Genomic DNA, 18,762 nt, shown 5'->3' with positions numbered 1-18,762 from the left:
TGTGTCATCAGCATAGAGATGATACTGAAAACCGTGGGATTCTATGAGCTGCCCAGGCCAAAAGTGTAAATGGAGAAGAGCAGGGGCCCTAGAACTGAACGTTGCGGGACTCCGACAGATAGGGGGCGAGGTGAGGAGGTGGTGTGTGAATGGGAGACACTGAATGTTCGGTCAGTTAGGTATGACGAGATCCAGGATAGGGCCAAGTCTGTGATGCCAAGAGATGAGAGGGTCTGTAGTAATAGGGAATGGTCCACTGTGTCAAAGGCAGAGGACAGGTCCAGGAGAAGGAGGATAGAGAAGTGTCGCTTGCTCTTGGCGGTTAATAGGTCATTGGTGACGTTAGTTAGGGCAGTTTCAGTGGAGTGGTGTGACCGGAAGCCTGATTGTAAGCGGTCGAAAAGGGAGCAGGAAGATAGATTTGAGGACAGTTCAAGATGGACGTGTTGTTCCAGTAGTTTTGAGGCATAGGGGAAAAGTGATATAGGGTGATAGCTTGATACAGAGGATGGGTCAAGAGATGGCTTTTTGAGCATAGGTGTGATTAAGGCATGTTTAAAGCTTGAGGGGAAAACACCAGTTGTTAGTGATAGGTTGAAGAGATGGGTTAGAGTTGGGATGAAGACTGTGGCGAGGTTTGGGATGAAGTGGGAAGGGATCGGGTCAAGTGCACAGGTGGTGAGATGTGATCTTGAGAGTAGAGTGGAGAGTCGATCTTCTGTAATGGTGGAGAAGTTGGTTTTGCAGGTGGAGGGCTGGGTAGTTGGGAGGAAGGGCTCTGGGGGTTGTCGACTTAAAACTGAACTGATGTTCCCAATCTTCTGCTTGAAAAATGAAGCAAAGTCTTCAGCTAAGATGAGTGGGGAGGGAGGAGGTGCTGGGGGACGGAGGAGAGAGTTGAAGGTGTTGAATAACTGTTTAGGGTTGTGAGACAGGGAGGATATGAGAGACGAGAAGTAGCTTTGTTTAGCTGTGGCGAGTGTGGTCTTGAAAGTAGTGAGGGACTGTTTGAATGCGATAAAGTGCTCGTTGGAGTGGGATCTTTTCCATCTCCGCTCTGCAGCCCTGGAAGCTCGCCTCAGTTCTTTGGTCAGGCTGGTGTGCCAGGGCCGTCTGTTGATTTTGCAAGATCTGGTATGTGTGAGAGGGGCAAGAGATTCCAAAGCTACAGCTATTGTGGTGTTATATAGAGCGGCAGCGTCATTCGCATTGTGTAGGGAACTTATGTCTGTGAGAGGGAGGAGAGATTCAGAGAGTGAATGTAGATCAAGGTGTTTAAGATTTCTGCGAGGGTGTGCAAGTTTGTGGGGTGGGGATTGTAGACAAGGAGTGGAAAGGGAAGAGAATGTGAGTAGATTGTGGTCAGAAAGAGGAAGAGGTGAGTTAGAGAGGTTAGAAAGGGAGCAGAGGTGGGTGAAGATGAAGTCCAATGTGTGACCATCTTTGTGAGTGGCTGCAGAAGACCATTGAGTGAGGCCGAAGGAGGAAGTGAGGGATAGAAGTTTAGTGGCAGCTGAGAGGGAAGTGTCAATGGGTATGTTGAAGTCGCCCATGATGATAGTGGGGATGTCCACAGAAAGGAAATGAAGTAGCCAGGTGGTGAAGTGGTCAAAGAAGGTGGTGGCTGGCCATGGGGGGCGGTAAATGACAGCCAGTTAGAGGTTGGTGGGGGCATAGATGCGCACAGAGTGCACCTCAAAGGGAGGGTAACAGAGGGTGGCAGTAGGATTGGGGTGAAGGAGCAGTTATCTGACAGGAGAAAACCAACTCCTCTGCCATGCTTGTTGCTGGGGCGTGGTGTGTGAGAAAGGTGGAAGCCACCATAGGAAAGTGCAGCAGGAGAGGCTGTGTCAGAAGGGGTGAGCCAGGTTTCAGTGATGGCGAGGAAGGAAAGTTTGGTAGTAACAAAAAGATCGTGGATGTAGGAAAACTTGCTGCAGACAGAGCGAGCGTTCTACAGAGCTCCTGTTAGTGGGACTGGGGAAGTGGGGGCTGGGCGAATGGGTATAAGGTTAGAGAGGTTACGGAAATTTGTGATGGAGCGTGGGTGGGAGGTAGAACTGACTGTGGGGATGTGGTGAGGAGGACCAGGATTTGGAGAGATATCAGCAGCAGTGAGAAAGAGCAGAGAAAGTGTTAGCAGGTGGGAGCAAGAGAGGGCATGAGGGGGCTGTCTGTGCTTGGAGACAGAGGATTGTATTTTAAGGAACAGTTCTGAGGAGGAGGTGAGATGGATGGGGAGGATTGAAGAGGAGATGAACAGTTCTTTACTAGCAGTAGGGATTAGGAGAGTTTGCAGAAAGTGAAGAATTATAGGGGTGAAAGTGAAAACAAGCAGAAACATTGTTTACAGTGACTGGCCAGTTACCTTCAGTTCCCTTCTGGTTCAATTCTGGTTTTAATTCTAAAATTAATCTTCACACTTCTAGGACACACTTATAGGAATCACACAGCAGACTAAAGTCATTGCAGACTTGTGCTATGCAATATATGTACAACTAAGTGCATTCAGGTGTGAAGCAGAGAGGAGTGGTCTCTGCTCATCTTGGTCAGAGAATTAAGGGTGGATCAGATGCATACAATCAAGCATTGAGTAAACAAGGTCATAAATAACACTGGGGTAAGCTGGGGTTAGCTGAAAGGCATACCATGTGAATGCTTGGAGCAGAAGAAAGTCTGTGTGGAAAGTTGGGTGATGTACTATGTGCACTTCATAGACAGACAAGGCAGGAGAGCAGGCTGAAGAGCTGGGTGCATGAACATACCATGTGAATGCTAGGAGCAGAGGAAAGTCTGTGTGGAAAGTTGGGTGATGTACTATGTGCACTTCATAGACAGACAAGGCAGGAGAATATGAATGATAACACCAAAACTTTATCTTCACTCCTGGTTAGTGGTTGGGTGAAGCCATTTATTGTCAAACTACTGTGTTTTCTCTTTTTAAATCAGAATGGCAACCCAAAACATCCAAATTACCCTGATCAAAAGTTCACTTACCCTGGTGATTTTGGTCTGATAACATGCACAGAAGTTGACACAAATGGGTTTGAATGGCTACTAAAGGTAACAGCCTCACCTGTGACCTGTTTGCTTGTAATCAGTGTGTGTGCATAAAAGCTAAGTGAGTTTCTGGGATCCAGACAGACTCTTGCATCTTTCATCCAGCCACTGAGGTTTCTGGATTGTGAGTCATGGGGAAAGCAAAAGTATTATCAATGGATCTACAGGAAAAGGTAGTTGAACTGTATAAAACAGGAAAGGGATACAAAAAAGACATCTAAGGAATTGATAATGCCAGTCAGCAGCGTTCAAACTGTGATGAATAAATGGAAAATCAGGGGCTCTGTAAAAACAAAACCACGGTCAGGTAGACCAACAAAAATGTCATCCACAACTGCCAGGAAAATTGTTCGGGAAGCAAAGAAAAACCCACAAATAACATCAGCTGAAATAAAGGACTCTCTGAAAACTAGTGATGTGGCTGTTTCAAGATGCACAATAAGGAGGCACTTGAAGAAAAATGGGCTGCATGGTCGAGTCGCCAGAAGAAAGCCATTACTGCGTAAATGCCACAAAGTATCTTGCCTACAATATGCAAAACACCACAGAGACAAGCATTAAAACTTCTGGAACAAGGTAATTTGGAGTGATGAGACCAAAATTGAACTTTTTGGCCACAATCATAAACATCACATTTGGAGAGAGGTCAACAAGGCCTACGATGAAAGAACCACCATTCCTAATGTAAAGCACAGAGGTGGATCGCTGATGTTTTGGGGATGTGTGAGCTACAAAGGCACAAGAAACTTGGTCAGAGTTGAAGGAAAGATGAAAGCAGCACGTTATCAGCAAATATTGGAGGCAAATTTGCACTCATCAGCCCGGAAGCTGCGCATGGGATGTTCTTGGATGTTCCAACATGACAATGATCCAAAACACAAGGCCAAGTCGACTTGTCATTGGGTACAGAAGAACAAAGTGAAGATTCTGGAGTGGCCATCTTGGTCTCCTGACCTCAATATCATTGAGCCACACGGGGGAGATCTCAAGCGTGCAGTTCATGATATACAGCCCAGGAATTTACCAGAACTGGAGGCTTTCTGCCAAGAGTGGGCAGCTTTACCATCTGAGAAAATAGAGAACCTCATCCACAACTACCACAAAAGACTTCAAGCTGTCATTGATGTTAGAGGGGGCAATACATTATATTAAGAAATGGGGTATGTTAACTTTTGATCAGGGTCATTTGGATGTTTTGGGTTGTCATTATGATTTAAAAAGAGAAAACACAGTAGTTTGACAATAAATGGCTTCACCCAACCACTAACCATGAGTGGAGAAAAAGTTTTGGTGTTATCATTCATATTCTCAAGGCCAAGAAAGCAAAACTTCTGGCAGGGTATGTAAACTTTTGAGCACAAGTGAACCTCTACCATGATGTTCTGTACGAAATGTACAATGTCTGCACACTTTAGGTGATTGAGCTATATTACTGTGAGTGGGAATTTAAAGGGGTTCTCTGGGAATAGAAAAAGATCAAATTAGAAGCAGAATGTCATTATGAATAAATCCCCATATGAAGGTAATCACATGTGTTTTGTGTAGGGAGGTATTCTGTGGTATAGCTATCCCCAGGTGACATCAGCAGAGCCTCCTCCTGCATGTGCTCACAGGCCCCTGTCCTCACATTCTAGCACAGGCTCCTGTCAGGGTAACAGGACAGTGGCCACTTCAATCCTGCACTGATTACCTCTATAGATAAAATGCGTGTGATTTGCTAATTACAGGTATTTAGAAATTGATTCGTAATGACATCGTCTTTCTTTCTTTTTTTTGTATTCCTGGAGAACCTCTTTAAGGTATCGTGGTGTGATCGTCACTGTGAAGTAATGGAATTTGATCTGTATCTTTGATAACCCCATAGAATGTAAGTCCACAAGGACAGGGTCCTCTCCCCTCTGTACCAGTCTGTCACTGTAAACTTGTTTACTGTAAACGATATCTATAACTCTGTACGTAACCCCTTTCTCATGTACAGCACATGGAATTAATGGTGCTATATAAATAAATAATAATAATAATTCATACTGATAGTAAAAAGGCTTCTTCTATAGGAGCTGGGACACGACCTACGCTGTAACCAAGGGAAAGAGACCTGATCCTGGTGGTCTTTATTTTAATGCCAATTTAATAATTTATAGTAGAAATACAAACTCCAAATTCAGAGACAGAAGGGGGAGATTTACCAAGCTGAATGGAGCAGAATCCTAGCACAAGTGCATTAAAAACTGTATATTATATTAATTATGAGTTTTAGACACTTTCTGCACTTTGGGCAACAAGGAGATGTGACCTTGATTAAAAGGGGCATTGCCTGATACCATGACACCATGTGCAAAAAACTGGGTCAAAAATCTCTTGCACTAAGTAAGCCAACTAATAGGTGATATAAACTTACGGATCATTTGCATAAGCCAACAGGCGGCGCTAACGAGCACCGATCAGTAAGTTGTTTGCTTATCAGTTATTAAATAACCTGTTTACACAGGCAGACCGCTTTAACGATATGTGACCGACCATCTGTAATTGATTTCGGCATTTTTCTTGCAGTGTGAATCCTGTTTACGCAGGCAAATGTGCTGCGGAGAACGATGATCTTTTGTGCAGCAGCACAAAAGGTCATTTCACCCAATGAACAAGTGCTTTGCTGGCTCATCAGGTATGCGATAATACTGCAACTTTAGAAAAGACGATCCAAAGAGGAGCCGGAATTATCTAACAGCATGAGCCATTCTGATAAGTGTGGTATATTTTAAGATCACCTAGTCTACGTTTGCACTAAGGATTAGATGGTATTGATACATCTGCCTCTGTGACTTTCTCTTAGCATTACCACCACCACCACTATAGATCAGATCAGTGTGAATCTAGGCAGCAGGACCCCATCCTGTGTATTTATCAGACGTCCTAAATCTACTGTATTCAGTATATCACATTGTTAGGCTACGTGTCCCCTTTTTCACTCCACAAGGTATATTATATTGGATTTTATCTAATTTTATTTCTTACATGGAGTTTATACTATCAGAATTTTATCTGTTTTTATCCTGATAGATATTACGATATAATTACACCAGTTGCTGAAGCTTCTGCCTTTTCTGCACTGCAATGAATAATAATTGGGTTCTCTAGAACAAAGTACGTAATCTTTTCTATATAATGAGATGTATAAATAATTCAGGAAGTGTAAAAAATGCTTGGGCTGCCAGTCTCAAGTCTATTCTATGGATTTTGCACTAATTGTCAGTATACTACATGTACTTGAAAGATTTGCGTTGAGACACATGGCAGCTTTGTTATTACTATTTATTCAGAAATAAGTTGTATATCATGAAAGTATTTTATTTATGACAAACCAGATAGTGGCCTAACACATCCAGATCCTTATGTTTAAAGGGAACCTGTCACCAGGAAAACTGCTATTCACCTGCAGATATGGGGTCAATCTGCAGCTTAACAGCATTATTAACCTGCCCGCGGGACTCCAGCACATAGCCGAACGCTGCAGGGAGAAAATTAACTTTATTCCCCCTTGTAGCGCTCCGGTTTCAGTCATGGGGGCGGTGTCAGCATGGGTTCAGTCACAAAGCGGTGGCTTTAACGGGTTCCAATGCAGAGCCAGTGTCAGTCAGGGCTGGGGTATGGTAACTGAACCTGAGCCGGCACTGGCGACTGGAAGCCGAACACTGCTGGTGGAAATAAGGTTCGTTTTTTCTCCCTGCAGTGTTCAGCTATGTGCAGGCGCTGGGCAGGTTAATTGCGTTATTAACCTGCAGACTAACCCCATATCTGCAGGTTTTTTTCTGGTGACAGGTTCCCTATAACAGAGACGTAAACATTGTACAGACCCCTTACCTGGCCATAGAAGGCGACTCGGTAGTAACGCCCAAATAACCTTTTCTCTGCATTTACAACCTCTGCAATTTTCAGGTAAGATCGATGTATACGGTAATACAGTTCTGACAGTCGCTAAAAAGAGGTGAACACAGAAAAAAAAAAGTTATTAGCACAATTTTTATGTGTCTTAGACTGCGTTCACACTCGGGTCAGGGGCTCAGTGTAGTGTCTTGGCTGCAGATTCTATCTTTGATTGATGGAAAAACGTAGCACTTATCATGCTGTGATATTTGTCCTGTCGAAACTACAGGTGTCTTAGACCCTTACAGTTATTGGGTCGTCCACCCACCATGGGCGTCTGTTGTGCAATGGTTCTGGTAGAACGCTGTGGTTATAAATGGAGACAAAACGCAGATGCGGGCGCAGCATTCAGTTATACTACATTTTAAAAGTAGATATGTCTTAATAGTGCATATGAAACAAAAAGAAAGCTTGCCGCATGCAAGTGCCAAATGATGTGCAATTTATTGTAAATTATGGCAGAAATTCTAACAGAATTCATTATATCCTTTTAGAAGTTCCTCAACTCTTCTTCGTCTTCCCACCCTCTACCATTGCCTCCGGTGCTGCCCTACTTTCTTCCTTTGTTTTATTCCAATGTGTATACATTCAGCTGAAAACAGTGTAGACACTAAACTGTAGGTGGATTTGCATTTGTTTTTTGTGTTCTTATTATATTGTACTGCAGATTTGTATATTTTACATTTATTAAAAGAATCCTGTTTAATAAGTAAGGCTCAGCTGACACTAATATAGTGCTCGATATGATAGATCTGTTCTGATCAATTTTGTGATTGATTACTTCAAGCTATCACTATCATATGATTAACTGAGGCTAAGTGCACATGCCAATGAGTGATTTTATAGGACAAGTGCTATATGTGGTTTTCATTGATAGCACTCATATCTATGATATTATGTGGAGCTGCGCATGTGTCCGACTTTTTCCTCGTATCGAGTAGTCCGTGGAAAAAAACGAAACGGGGACATGTCAAATTTTGATCTGAGTGTCAGATCAAAATCAGCAATTCAAGTCTATGGGTTCGTGAACAAAGTCAGATTGCACAGAATGGAAAAGTGGAAAAGGTGGAGAAACTTTTTTCTTTTTCATTCCACATCTGAGAAAAATTGACAATACTCTGATTAGAGAAAATGCACCGTTTTTCTCGGATGTGGAGAGATTAGTAGTGTGACCCTACCCTAACAGCTAGCACGAGCTTAAAACAAAATTTAAAGGATATTCACACAATAGTTAGGATTTCCAAAATCCTGCAGAGGTCCATATACTAGAGGCCCCTCACACGACACATGAATTTACCTTGAAGTCCCGCTGCTTCTCAAATACAGCGATGACCGGCTTACTGACATCAGCTATTAGCTCATATCGTTCCGATTTCCAGAGGAAGTCAACACATAGGTCCAGCTGCTCCACCAACGTGCTCTAAAGTCACAAATGACAAAAACACAACAACCTATTTACCAGTCCAAAAAACAAGAATAAGCACCGTACACAAAAGAGTTCTGCATATCCTCAAAATTCTCCATAATAGTATTTTTATCTCCCAATAAAATGAAAGTACATTTTTTTGGCGACTGAATGTAGAAGGTACACATACACTGCTCAAAAAAATAAAAGGAACACTAAAATCACACATCCTAGATATCAATTAATTAAATATTTCAGATGCAAATCTTTATTTATTACATAGTAGAATGCGTTGAGAAGAATAAAACATAAAAATGATCAATGTAAATCAAAATTAATATCCCGTGGAGGTCTGAATTTGGAAAGATACTCAAAATCAAAGTTGAAAATCAAATTACAGGCTGATCCAACTTCAGTGGAAATGCCTCAAGACAAGGAAATGATGCTCAGTAGTGTGTGTGGCCACCAAGTGCCTGTATGACCTCCCTACAAAGTCTGGGCATGCTCCTGATGAGGCGGATGGTCTCCGGAGGGATCCCCTCCCAGACCTAGACTAAAGCATCCGCCAAGTCCTGGACAGTCTGTGGTGAAACGTGACGTTGGTGGATGGTGCGAGACATGATGTCCCAGATGTGTTCAATCGGATTCATGTCTGGGGAATGGCAGGCCAGTCCATAGCTTCAATGCCTTCATCTTGCAGGACTGCTGACACACTCCAGCCACATGAGGTCTGGCATTGTCCTGCATTAGGAGGAACCCAGGGCCAACCGCACCAGCATATGGTCTGAGGATCTCATCTCGGTACCTAATAGCAGTCAGGCTACCTCTGGCAAGCACATAGAGGGCCGTGCAGCCTTCCAAAGAAATGCCACCCCACATCATTACTGACCCACTGCCAAACCGGTCATGCTGAAGGATGTTGCAGGCAGCAGATCACTCTCACGGCGTCTCCAGACTCTGTCATGTCTGTCACATGTGTTCAGTGTGAACCTGCTTTCATCTCTGAAGAGCACAGGGTGCCAGTGGCGAATTTGCCAATCCTGGTGTTCTGTGGCAAATGCAAGCGTCCTGCATGGTGTTGGGCTGTGAGCACAACCCCCATCTGTGGACGTCGGACACTCAGACCATCCTCATGGAGACGTTTTCTAACCGTTTCTACAGACACATGCACATTTGTGGCCTGCTGGAGGTCATTTTGCAGGGCTCTGGCAGTGCTCCTCCTGTTCCTCCTTGCACAAAGGCTGAAGTAGCGGTCCTGCTGCTGGGTTATTGCCCTCCTATGGCCCCCTCTACATCTCCTGGTGTACTGGCCTGTCTCCTGGTAGTGCCTCCAGCCTCTGGACACTACGCTGACAGACACAGCAAACCTTCTTGCCACAGCTCACATTGATGTGTCATCCTGGATGAGCTGCACTACCTGAGCCACTTGTGTGGGTTGTAGAGTCCGTCTCATGCTACCACGAGTGTGAAAGCACAACCAACATTCAAAAGTGACCAAAACATCAGCCAGAAAGCATTGGTACTGAGATGTGGTCTGTGGTCCCCACCTGCAGAACCACTCCTTTATTGAGTGTGTCTTCATAATTGCCAATAATTTCCATCTGTTGTCTATTCCATTTGCACAACAGCATGTGAAATTGATTGTCAAATATTGTTGCCTCCTAAGTGGACAGTTTCATTTCACAGAAGTTTGATTTACTTGGAGTTATATTCTGTTGTTTAATGTTCCCTTTATTTTTTTGAGCAGTGTATACATGTGCATGTAAGTGTGAAAAACCCTCTGCATTCATGTATTAGGGAAGGGTCAGCAACAGGTGACAAAGCTGAAAAAGTTCATTCTGATTTCATGTTGGATATTGAAGAAAACATGCATATGTGTCGTTTTATATAGTGTATGTAAACTTCTGGTTTCAACTGTGTATATCTATATATATAATTGTCTAAGGGTTTTTCCGTCTGTCTGTCTGTCTGTCTGTCTGTCCTGGAAATCCCGCTTCTCTGATTGGTCGAGGCCGCCAGGCCTCGACCAATCAGAGACCGGCACAGCATCGACGTAGAAATCCTGCGTCTCTGATTGGTCGAGGCCGCCAGGCCTCGACCAATCAGCAACGGGCACAGCGACGATGATGTCATAAAGGATGTAGATATCCCGCGTCTCTGATTGGTCGAGGCCAGGATTGGCCTTGACCAATCAGCAACGGGCACAGCGACGATGATGTCATAATGGTTGCCATGGCGACGATGATGTAATAAAGGTTGCTTCGATCAATCAGCGACGGGCACAGTCTGCCACGAATTCTGGAATCATCATTGTCCATATACTACGGGGACATGCATATTCTAGAATACCCGATGCGTTAGAATCGGGCCACAATCTAGTATATCTATATATATAATTGTCTAAGGGTATTTCCGTCTGTCTGTCTTTCTGTCTGTCTGTCTGTCCTGGAAATCCTACGTCTCTGATTGGTCGAGGCCGCCAGGCCTCGACCAATCAGCGACGGGCACAGCATCGACGTAGAAATCCCGCACCTCTGATTGGTCAAGGCCGCCAGGCCTTGACCAATCAGAGACGGGCACAGCGACGATGATGTCATAAAGGACATAGACATCCCGCATCTCTGATTGGTCGAGGCCGCCAGGCCTTGACCAATCAGAGACGGGCACAGCGACGATGATGTCATAATGGTTGCCATGGCGACGATGATGTCATAAAGGATGCCTCGACCAATCAGCGACGGGCACAGTCTGCCGCGAATTCTGGAATCATCATTGTCCATATACTACGGGGACATGCATATTCTAGAATACCCGATGCGTTAGAATCGGGCCACAATCTAGTATAAAAAATATATATATATATATATATATATATATATATATATATATATATTGCAGCCACAGCTTACTTACACCTGCTTATTAATTTAATATTATGGGTAGTGCAGCCATATTCTATATATTCTGCAATGTTTTTCTAACTCCACAACAGTATATGTAGTATGTAAAATAGGGGTTAGGTCACTGAGGTATCAGTGACCTGTCACAAGCCATACTAATGAATATGTAATCAGAGCACCACATGAAGACCCCCCCACAGGCTGCCCTGGAGCACGAGCATATCATTAACTCAAAACTGAAAATAAAGATTAAACAACAACCACTAGACGCCCACGTTATCATTTTAATCAGTATAACAGCGCAAGCCTGACAGTGTCTGTAGGTTACAGGTTCCCTTTAAGTACTTTACATCTGCATTTAAGGTTAACTGCTTACCTCATTGTAGGGGGTGTCCTGCATCCCTGAGTCTTCTTTCATTGCCCCTTCTTCCTTGATATTTGGGGTGATACTCTGAAAGGCTGGCCACCCCATGGAAAACAAACCTGTTAATAAAGCCATAGCCTTAGTAGTCTCCCTCACTGTGACTGGCAGGGACACATTTACATGAGGTTTTACACTCATACATATATGTTTGACATTGGAAACACGTCATCTGTGGTACCAAGTCCAAACTTTTAAGTGGTTTATCTTCATTTTGTTATTCTATCTGTACAGATTTATTAAACCCCTATTTTTGGAGTAGCGTGTCTTTGATAGCGATAACATAGCCTATACAAATAAGGAAGCGTTTGGCATAAACTGATTCTGTGTGTTAGGTCAATGGAATGCTTAATGCATGTTTGGTTCCTGATACATCTGTAAGTTAGCCAATCTGCTGTGGCCTAATAGAGCACATGGGATAGAGTCTTGCTAAGATCCCTTGAGACTATATTCACCAACATGTAGAGTTGCCAATGACTACAGATAAAAACGTTCTTTTTAAAGGCTATGTCTGTTGTGCTGCATGACTTTAGCAAGTTAACACATCAGATGAGCGTATCACTTTGCACAACTCCAATCCACATTGCAGGTCAGTTGTCTCTGGCCGTGGTATCATGGGTGTGCCAGGTACGACAGACAGTCACTTTGAATACGGCTGTAAAAGGTCATTGCGCTTGACTTTGCAAACAACCCCTTGATTTTCATCTCTGTATGGAGTGATATCTTTCTCCCTTTAGGACCTAACAGTAACCTCCACCTTCTGCTACTTATTGACACATCCTTGCTGGATGTTTAAATACCCCTGAGTCCCTTCAGCAAGATGCTGGTGTTAGCTCTATTTACCTCTTTCTAGTTGGAAGTACTAGTAGACAACTAGTGCCTTTTTGGAGTTCTCTTGGAGGATTACTGGCATGAGCTCTCTTGTATCATCTCAAGCTAAGTGTATTTCTTCGTTTATTTTTCTGCTTTGTCTTTAGTGGTAGTGGGGACTGACTATTGCAAACCCCTTCCCCTCCTTATCCAGGGCTTATCGCTAAGGGCAGTCAGGAATTAGGTTCCTGCTCAGCGATAGGTGCGGAACCTATTTAGGAATGTTAGGGCAGACAGAGTGTTGTCAGATCTGCCTAGGAATCTCTACTCTCACATTTCCAAGTATCAGGGCTTCCCCACTCTCTTCCTGTTGTTGTTCACCTAGCTACTCCCTCACTCCAGGGTGACAGGTGAACAGGAGCTGTGTGAATTTTTTGACCTCAGCAAATTATAAGATTAGCGTAGGATCCAGAAAGGTCAGGAACTTCTGGTAGCTCCTATTCATGTCCAGAGAGCACTGACCTGGACACCGACCAGGAATGAAATGATTCATTCATCTCTAAACAGTCTTAGGCCACTTACACCCACACGTGAAATAAAGACTACACTCAGATTGCAATATCCAGGCAGAACACTGGGCCTCCTGACTTCATACATGAGAGGCAGTTAGCTCAGACCAGGAAAGCTGACATTTGGGCCTGATGACACGATCCGAGCGTGGTTCATGTTTATGAACATGTAAAACTGGTGATAAAGGAGACCACTAGTTGACTAGTTGAACAACCCCTTCTTAAATGCAACAGTGTCCTATGTAAAACAAAAACTAATCATCTGTAGGACTAGTTCCGCTCCAGTGAAGACAGTTCTGTCTCTGCCAGCACTTGTGTAACCTTTTTATGTCAAAGGAGCTCTGTGCCATCAGTGGCCGCTGACAAGCTGCAGCGCTCATGTAACATAACAATACTACCCAAGTGCTGGCAGACACAGTGCTGACATTGATTGAATGGCGAGTATGTGGTGCTTTTATTTTACGTGGGGCAGAGTTGCCTGAAGTCCAATTACTACATAATATTACACTAAAGACATTCACTTCTTAATTGTGATTGAAGAAACATATTGAGCTGGTAATCCATGTTAGGGGGCAGACAGACGACAGTATTTCTAGTGCGAGGATCGCAACACAATGCACGGACAGGCCCGGCACCTCTCCTGACCTGAGCATGACAGCGTGATGTATTTCTATGCAGATGACACACTCAGGTCAGGAGAGCCGATGGTCAGTCCGAGGATTACAATGTGATCCTAGCACGAGAAATACAGCGGCCTCTCTGCCCCATTAGCTGTATCATAACTGGTTGGAAGACAGCCATCCACTCGCTATATAAATTAGGACAACACGTAATTACCGTACTCAGTGTGATTAAAAACAAACAGATTATGAATGAGGTTTCTTTTCTGTAATCAGTCCATGCATAGTAAAATATGTTGATCACTGCGTCAAAATGCAACAATCCAAGCAAACAAAAAAATCTTGTATTTATTGCAAAAAGTTGAGTGGCAAGACCGAGCACAACACATGCAGTGTTAGGGGCACTCACTTTTTGCACCAGTGGAGATTAGTAAATGGTTATAATCAAAGGAATTTTCTTCTTCCAGCAGCATGCTTGGGGCCTGACAGATTTCACTTTTCCAGTATCCTACAGTATAGCAGTTTCAAATAAACTTTAGTATAGTGGTAATAAGAAAAAGTTAGTGCATGCACTTTTAATGGCACAAACAGCAAAACACATGGATTTAGTGTTAAACTATACAACCACAAGTTAAAGAGGTTTTCTGAACATGTAAAATAATGTAGAAAATGGTTTACATGCAGAAAGATTATGTGCAAATGATCCGCATTCAGTTAGTCACTAAGGCTACTTTCACACTAGCGTTTTTTTCAATACGTCGCAATGCGTCGTTTAGGGGAAAAAACGCATCCTGCAAAGTTGTCTGCAGGATGCGTTTTTGCCCCATAGACTAACATTAGCGACGCATTGCAACGGATTGACATACGTCGCAACCGTTGTGCGACAGTTGCGCCGTGTTGTGGCGGACCACCGAGAGCAAAAAACCTTACATGTAACGTTTTTTGCTTCCGACGGTCCGCCATTTCCGACTGCGCATGCGCGGCCGGAACTCCTCCCCCACCTCCCCACACCTCACAATGGGGCAGGGGATGCGCTGGAAAAATGCATCCGCTGCCCCCGTTGTGCTGCGCATTCACTGCTAGCGTCGGTAACCTCGGCCCGACGCACTGCGACGGGCCGAGACCGACGCTAGTGTGAAAGTAGCCTAATGTACTGAGCCTCTGTGAGCCAACATCTATTGGCGTCACCTGATGATGCCCCTAGTCCTCATCTCCAGGATATGTGATGTGTTCTACCCTGAATACATAATTTTGTACTTCTACCCCTCCATGTTGTATGGGGATGTCACACATCATTTGCTCTCTGCTACCCCCATTCTTATCACTGGAGGCATCATGTTTCACATGCTGGGCAGCAGGCAATGAAAGGTCAGTGTGCAGAAAAGGATATCAGAGAAGCACTAATGAGTGGTACATGCAAGTATTTGCAAGCAAAGGCAATGTCTGTGAGAAAACAACAAATTATAGAATTTGTAGCACGATTAGGTAATCCCACCCATGAGGAGCCCTGGCACCATCAAATCAAAGTTTCATTATAATGAAAAATAATTATTTTTAAGCTATGGTGGCATCACTCAGCATATGGGTACCTTTATGTCATTTTGTAATCTTGGGGACCCCCTTTTAACATGAAACTTGTTTCCACAATGAACAGTAAGTTACCTTACCCCAATCAAGCATTACTCATTTGTTACAATGTGATATGTAAAGGCTATCTTACCTTTCCTTTTTAAATACTCTGCAATTAATGCAGCAATATGGACATAACACATGGCAGCCTGTAACGAGACAAACGCAGACCAATCATTTATTGTTTAACTACTATTAATTTAGTCTTAAGCCATTTTCACTTGGCAGTATTTCCTTCATTACTTTTCATCAGTATTTACAGGACAATGATAGGAAAGAAACAGAAATACAGAAGAGGTACAAATCTTCTATTATACGTTCTCTATAGCTTGACTTACAAATACTAGTTACCAGTATGTTGAGATGATATGCTTTACAACGTTAAAAGGCAGCTTGGCTTGTACTGATATATATTAAATGCTCATAACTGAAAAATGTAAATGTGAAGAACCTAAATGCATCCATTGGACATAGCCGCTTCCTTCCCCCGCTTAATACTTTACACCGGGCCCAGCTCTATTCAAGGTGAAACCAAAACCAAAGCACAGATTGAAAGAAAGAAAATCATCCAGACTTAGAGCCATGTAAAATTATTTTTTATTTATAACATCTGATAATACAGAAAAATACAATAAAAGGTTAAAAAAATCACAATGTGCACACAATAAAAGTTTATCATATTATGAATAATTGACTCATTGACTGATAGAAAATGGGATAAAATTATACTGAGCAAATAAAAAAGTGAGTGCACCCATAGATTTGGAGTCCCCGCAAGGTATTTTGCATATTACATGTGGTGTGATATAAATTCTACTGGCATTTTCTTGTTGTAGCACTTGTTCAAGTGCCACATATGAGACTTGCACTGGTCCTTAATCACATTGCACTTTTTGCACATTCTAATTTGGTCACTCATTATTTTGGGATTTCCCCCCCCCCCTGTTTTTACACTTGCATATGGTGCACTTACAGTACAGATCAAAAGTTTGGACACACCGTCTCATTTAAAGATTTTTCTGTATTTTCATGACTATGAAAATTGTAAATTCACACTGAAGGCATCAAAATTATAAATTAACACATGGAATTAAATACTTAACAAAAAAATGTGAAACAACTGAAAATATGTCTTATATTCTAAGTTCTTCAAAGTAGCCACCTTTTGCTTTGATAACTGCTTTGCACACTCTTGGCATTCTCTTGATGAGCTTCAAGAGGTAGTCACCGGGAATGGTCTTCCAACAATCTTGAAGGAGTTCCCAGAGATGCTTAGCACTTGTTGGCCCTTTTGCCTTCACTCTGTGGTCCAGCTCACCCCAAACCACCTCGATTGGGTTCAGGTCTGGTGACTGTGGAGGCAAGGTCATCTGGCGTAGCACCCCATCACTCTCCTCCTTGGTCAAATAGCCCTTACACAGCCTGGAGGTGTGTTTGGGTCATTGTTCTGTTGAAAAATAAATGATGTTCCAACTAAAAACAAACCGGATGGAATAGCATGCCTCTGCAAGATGCTGTGGTAGCCATGCTGGTTCAGTATGCCTTCAATTTTGAATAAATCCCCAATAGTGTCACCAACAAATCACCCCCACACCATCACACCTCCTCCTCCATGCTTCACGGTGAGAACCAGGCATGTAGAGTCCATCCGTTCACCTTTTCTGCGTCGCACAAAGACACGGTGGTTGGAACCAAAGATCTCAAATTTGGAGTCATCAGACCAAAGCACAGATTTCCACTGGTCTAATGTCCATTCCTAGCCTAAACAAGTCTCTTCTGCTTGTTGCCTGTCCTTAGCAGTGGTTTCCTAGCAGCTATTTTACCATGAAGGAGTGCTGCACAAAGTCTCCTCTTAACATCTGTTGTAGAGATGCAGAGGTGACTCTTGGTCTTCCTTTCCTGGGGCGGTCCTCATGTGAGCCAGTTTCTTTGTAGCACTTGATGGTTTTTGCAACTGCTCTTGCGGACACTTTCAAAGTTTTCCCAATTTTTTGGACTGACTGACCTTCATTTTTTAAAGTAATGATGGCCACTCGTTTTTCTTTACTTTGCTGCTTTTTTCCTGCCATAATACAAATTCTAACAGTCTGTAGGACTATCAGCTGTGTATCCACCAGACTTCTGCACAACACAACTGATGGTCCCAACCCCATTTATAAGGCAAGAAATCTCACTTATTAAACCTGACAGGGCACACCTGTGAGGTGAAAACCATTTCCGGTGACTACCTCTTGAAGCTCATCAAGAGAATGCCAAGAGTGTGCAAAGCAGTCATCAAAGCAAAAGGTGGCTACTTTAAAGAACGTAGAATATAAGACATAATTTCAGTTGTTTCACACTTTTTTGTTAAGTATACAATTCCACAAGTGTTAATTCATAGCTTTGATGCCTTCAGTGTGAATATACAATTTTCATCATGAAAATACAGAAAAATCTTTAAATGAGAAGGTGTGTCCAAACTATTGGTCTGTACTGTATATAATTATAAGGATTTTTATACTCATTTAATTTCACTTTTTTATTTGCTCAGTATAATTTTGTCCCATTTTCTATCAGTGAATGAGGGGATTTTATCTATTATTCATAATATGATAAACTTTCATTGTGTGCACATTGTGGTTTTTTAACCTTTTATTGTATTTTTCTGTATTATCAGATGTTATAAATAAAAATTAATTTTATATGGTTCTACGTCTGGATGATTTTCTTTCTTTCAATCTGTGCTTTGGGTTTTGGTTTCACCTTGTCACGAAGTGGTCACCACTTGTTTCCTGCCACACTCTTAGCATAATTTATATAATTATACTATCTTTATTAATATAATTTTTATTATGTGGTTGTTATTGTTTTGAGAGCTGTGGTATTAGTTACTTATTCAGCTTTATTCAGTAGCCGGCGGCCAGGCAGGTGCTCCATCCGATAGATCTGTAAGGGTAGGTTCACACGATCAGTAAAAGCTGCGGGTTGGACGCTGTGTATTTGCGCAGCGTCCAACCCGCAGCATCCAGATGTTACAGCATAGTGAACGGGATTTCAAGAAATCAAATGTCCACTATGCGTGCACCGATGCCTGTGACTTACCTGCGGAGACGGACATGCGGTGCGTCTTTCCAGACCACAGCACATCTATTTATCTTGCGGAGATGGCAACGGAGGACCTGACTTGTTATAATGGGTCCTCCATATCAGATCAGAAGCACATCAAGTTACCAGTGCCCCATCCAGCTCTGGACATAATTATTCATGTCAATCATTGCACATTACAAGGGCAAACCTATTAAGGGAATAGTGACTTTGCATATTTGCAGAGACAAAGAGAAAAGTAATCAGCTCCTAAGCTTTGAGTCACTGTTTCCATACTCCTTTCCAGCAAAAGGGAAGGTTTGTCCTGAAAGCGCAGATCTCTGTATTCTGCTTAAGCAAAACCATC

General features: G+C 42.9%; 1 protein-coding gene across 9 annotated transcripts in view; it reads right to left on the bottom strand.

The window, feature by feature from the left end:
- The window catches only part of DOCK10 (dedicator of cytokinesis 10), a 448,273-nt gene that overhangs the window by 29,005 nt on the left and 400,506 nt on the right, over positions 1–18,762 (bottom strand). For 6 of the 9 annotated variants that reach the window (XM_069727557.1, XM_069727548.1, XM_069727550.1 and 3 more), the window contains exons 46-50: positions 15,424–15,481; positions 14,113–14,211; positions 11,660–11,766; positions 8,276–8,398; positions 6,916–7,029 (exon numbers count right to left, since the gene is read on the bottom strand). In XM_069727557.1, the coding sequence (XP_069583658.1) occupies positions 6,916–7,029; positions 8,276–8,398; positions 11,660–11,766; positions 14,113–14,211; positions 15,424–15,481 (501 nt within the window). The remainder of the gene's footprint in view (positions 1–6,915; positions 7,030–8,275; positions 8,399–11,659; positions 11,767–14,112; positions 14,212–15,423; positions 15,482–18,762) is intronic. The other 3 variants (XM_069727554.1, XM_069727555.1, XM_069727556.1) reach the window with 1 other exon arrangement.

The sequence above is a fragment of the Ranitomeya imitator genome, chromosome 5 (genome assembly GCF_032444005.1).
Source record: "Ranitomeya imitator isolate aRanImi1 chromosome 5, aRanImi1.pri, whole genome shotgun sequence".
Lineage (NCBI taxonomy): Eukaryota > Metazoa > Chordata > Amphibia > Anura > Dendrobatidae > Ranitomeya > Ranitomeya imitator.
Note: the sequence above shows the minus strand (reverse complement) of the source record. Positions and strands in the feature narration are given on the sequence as shown.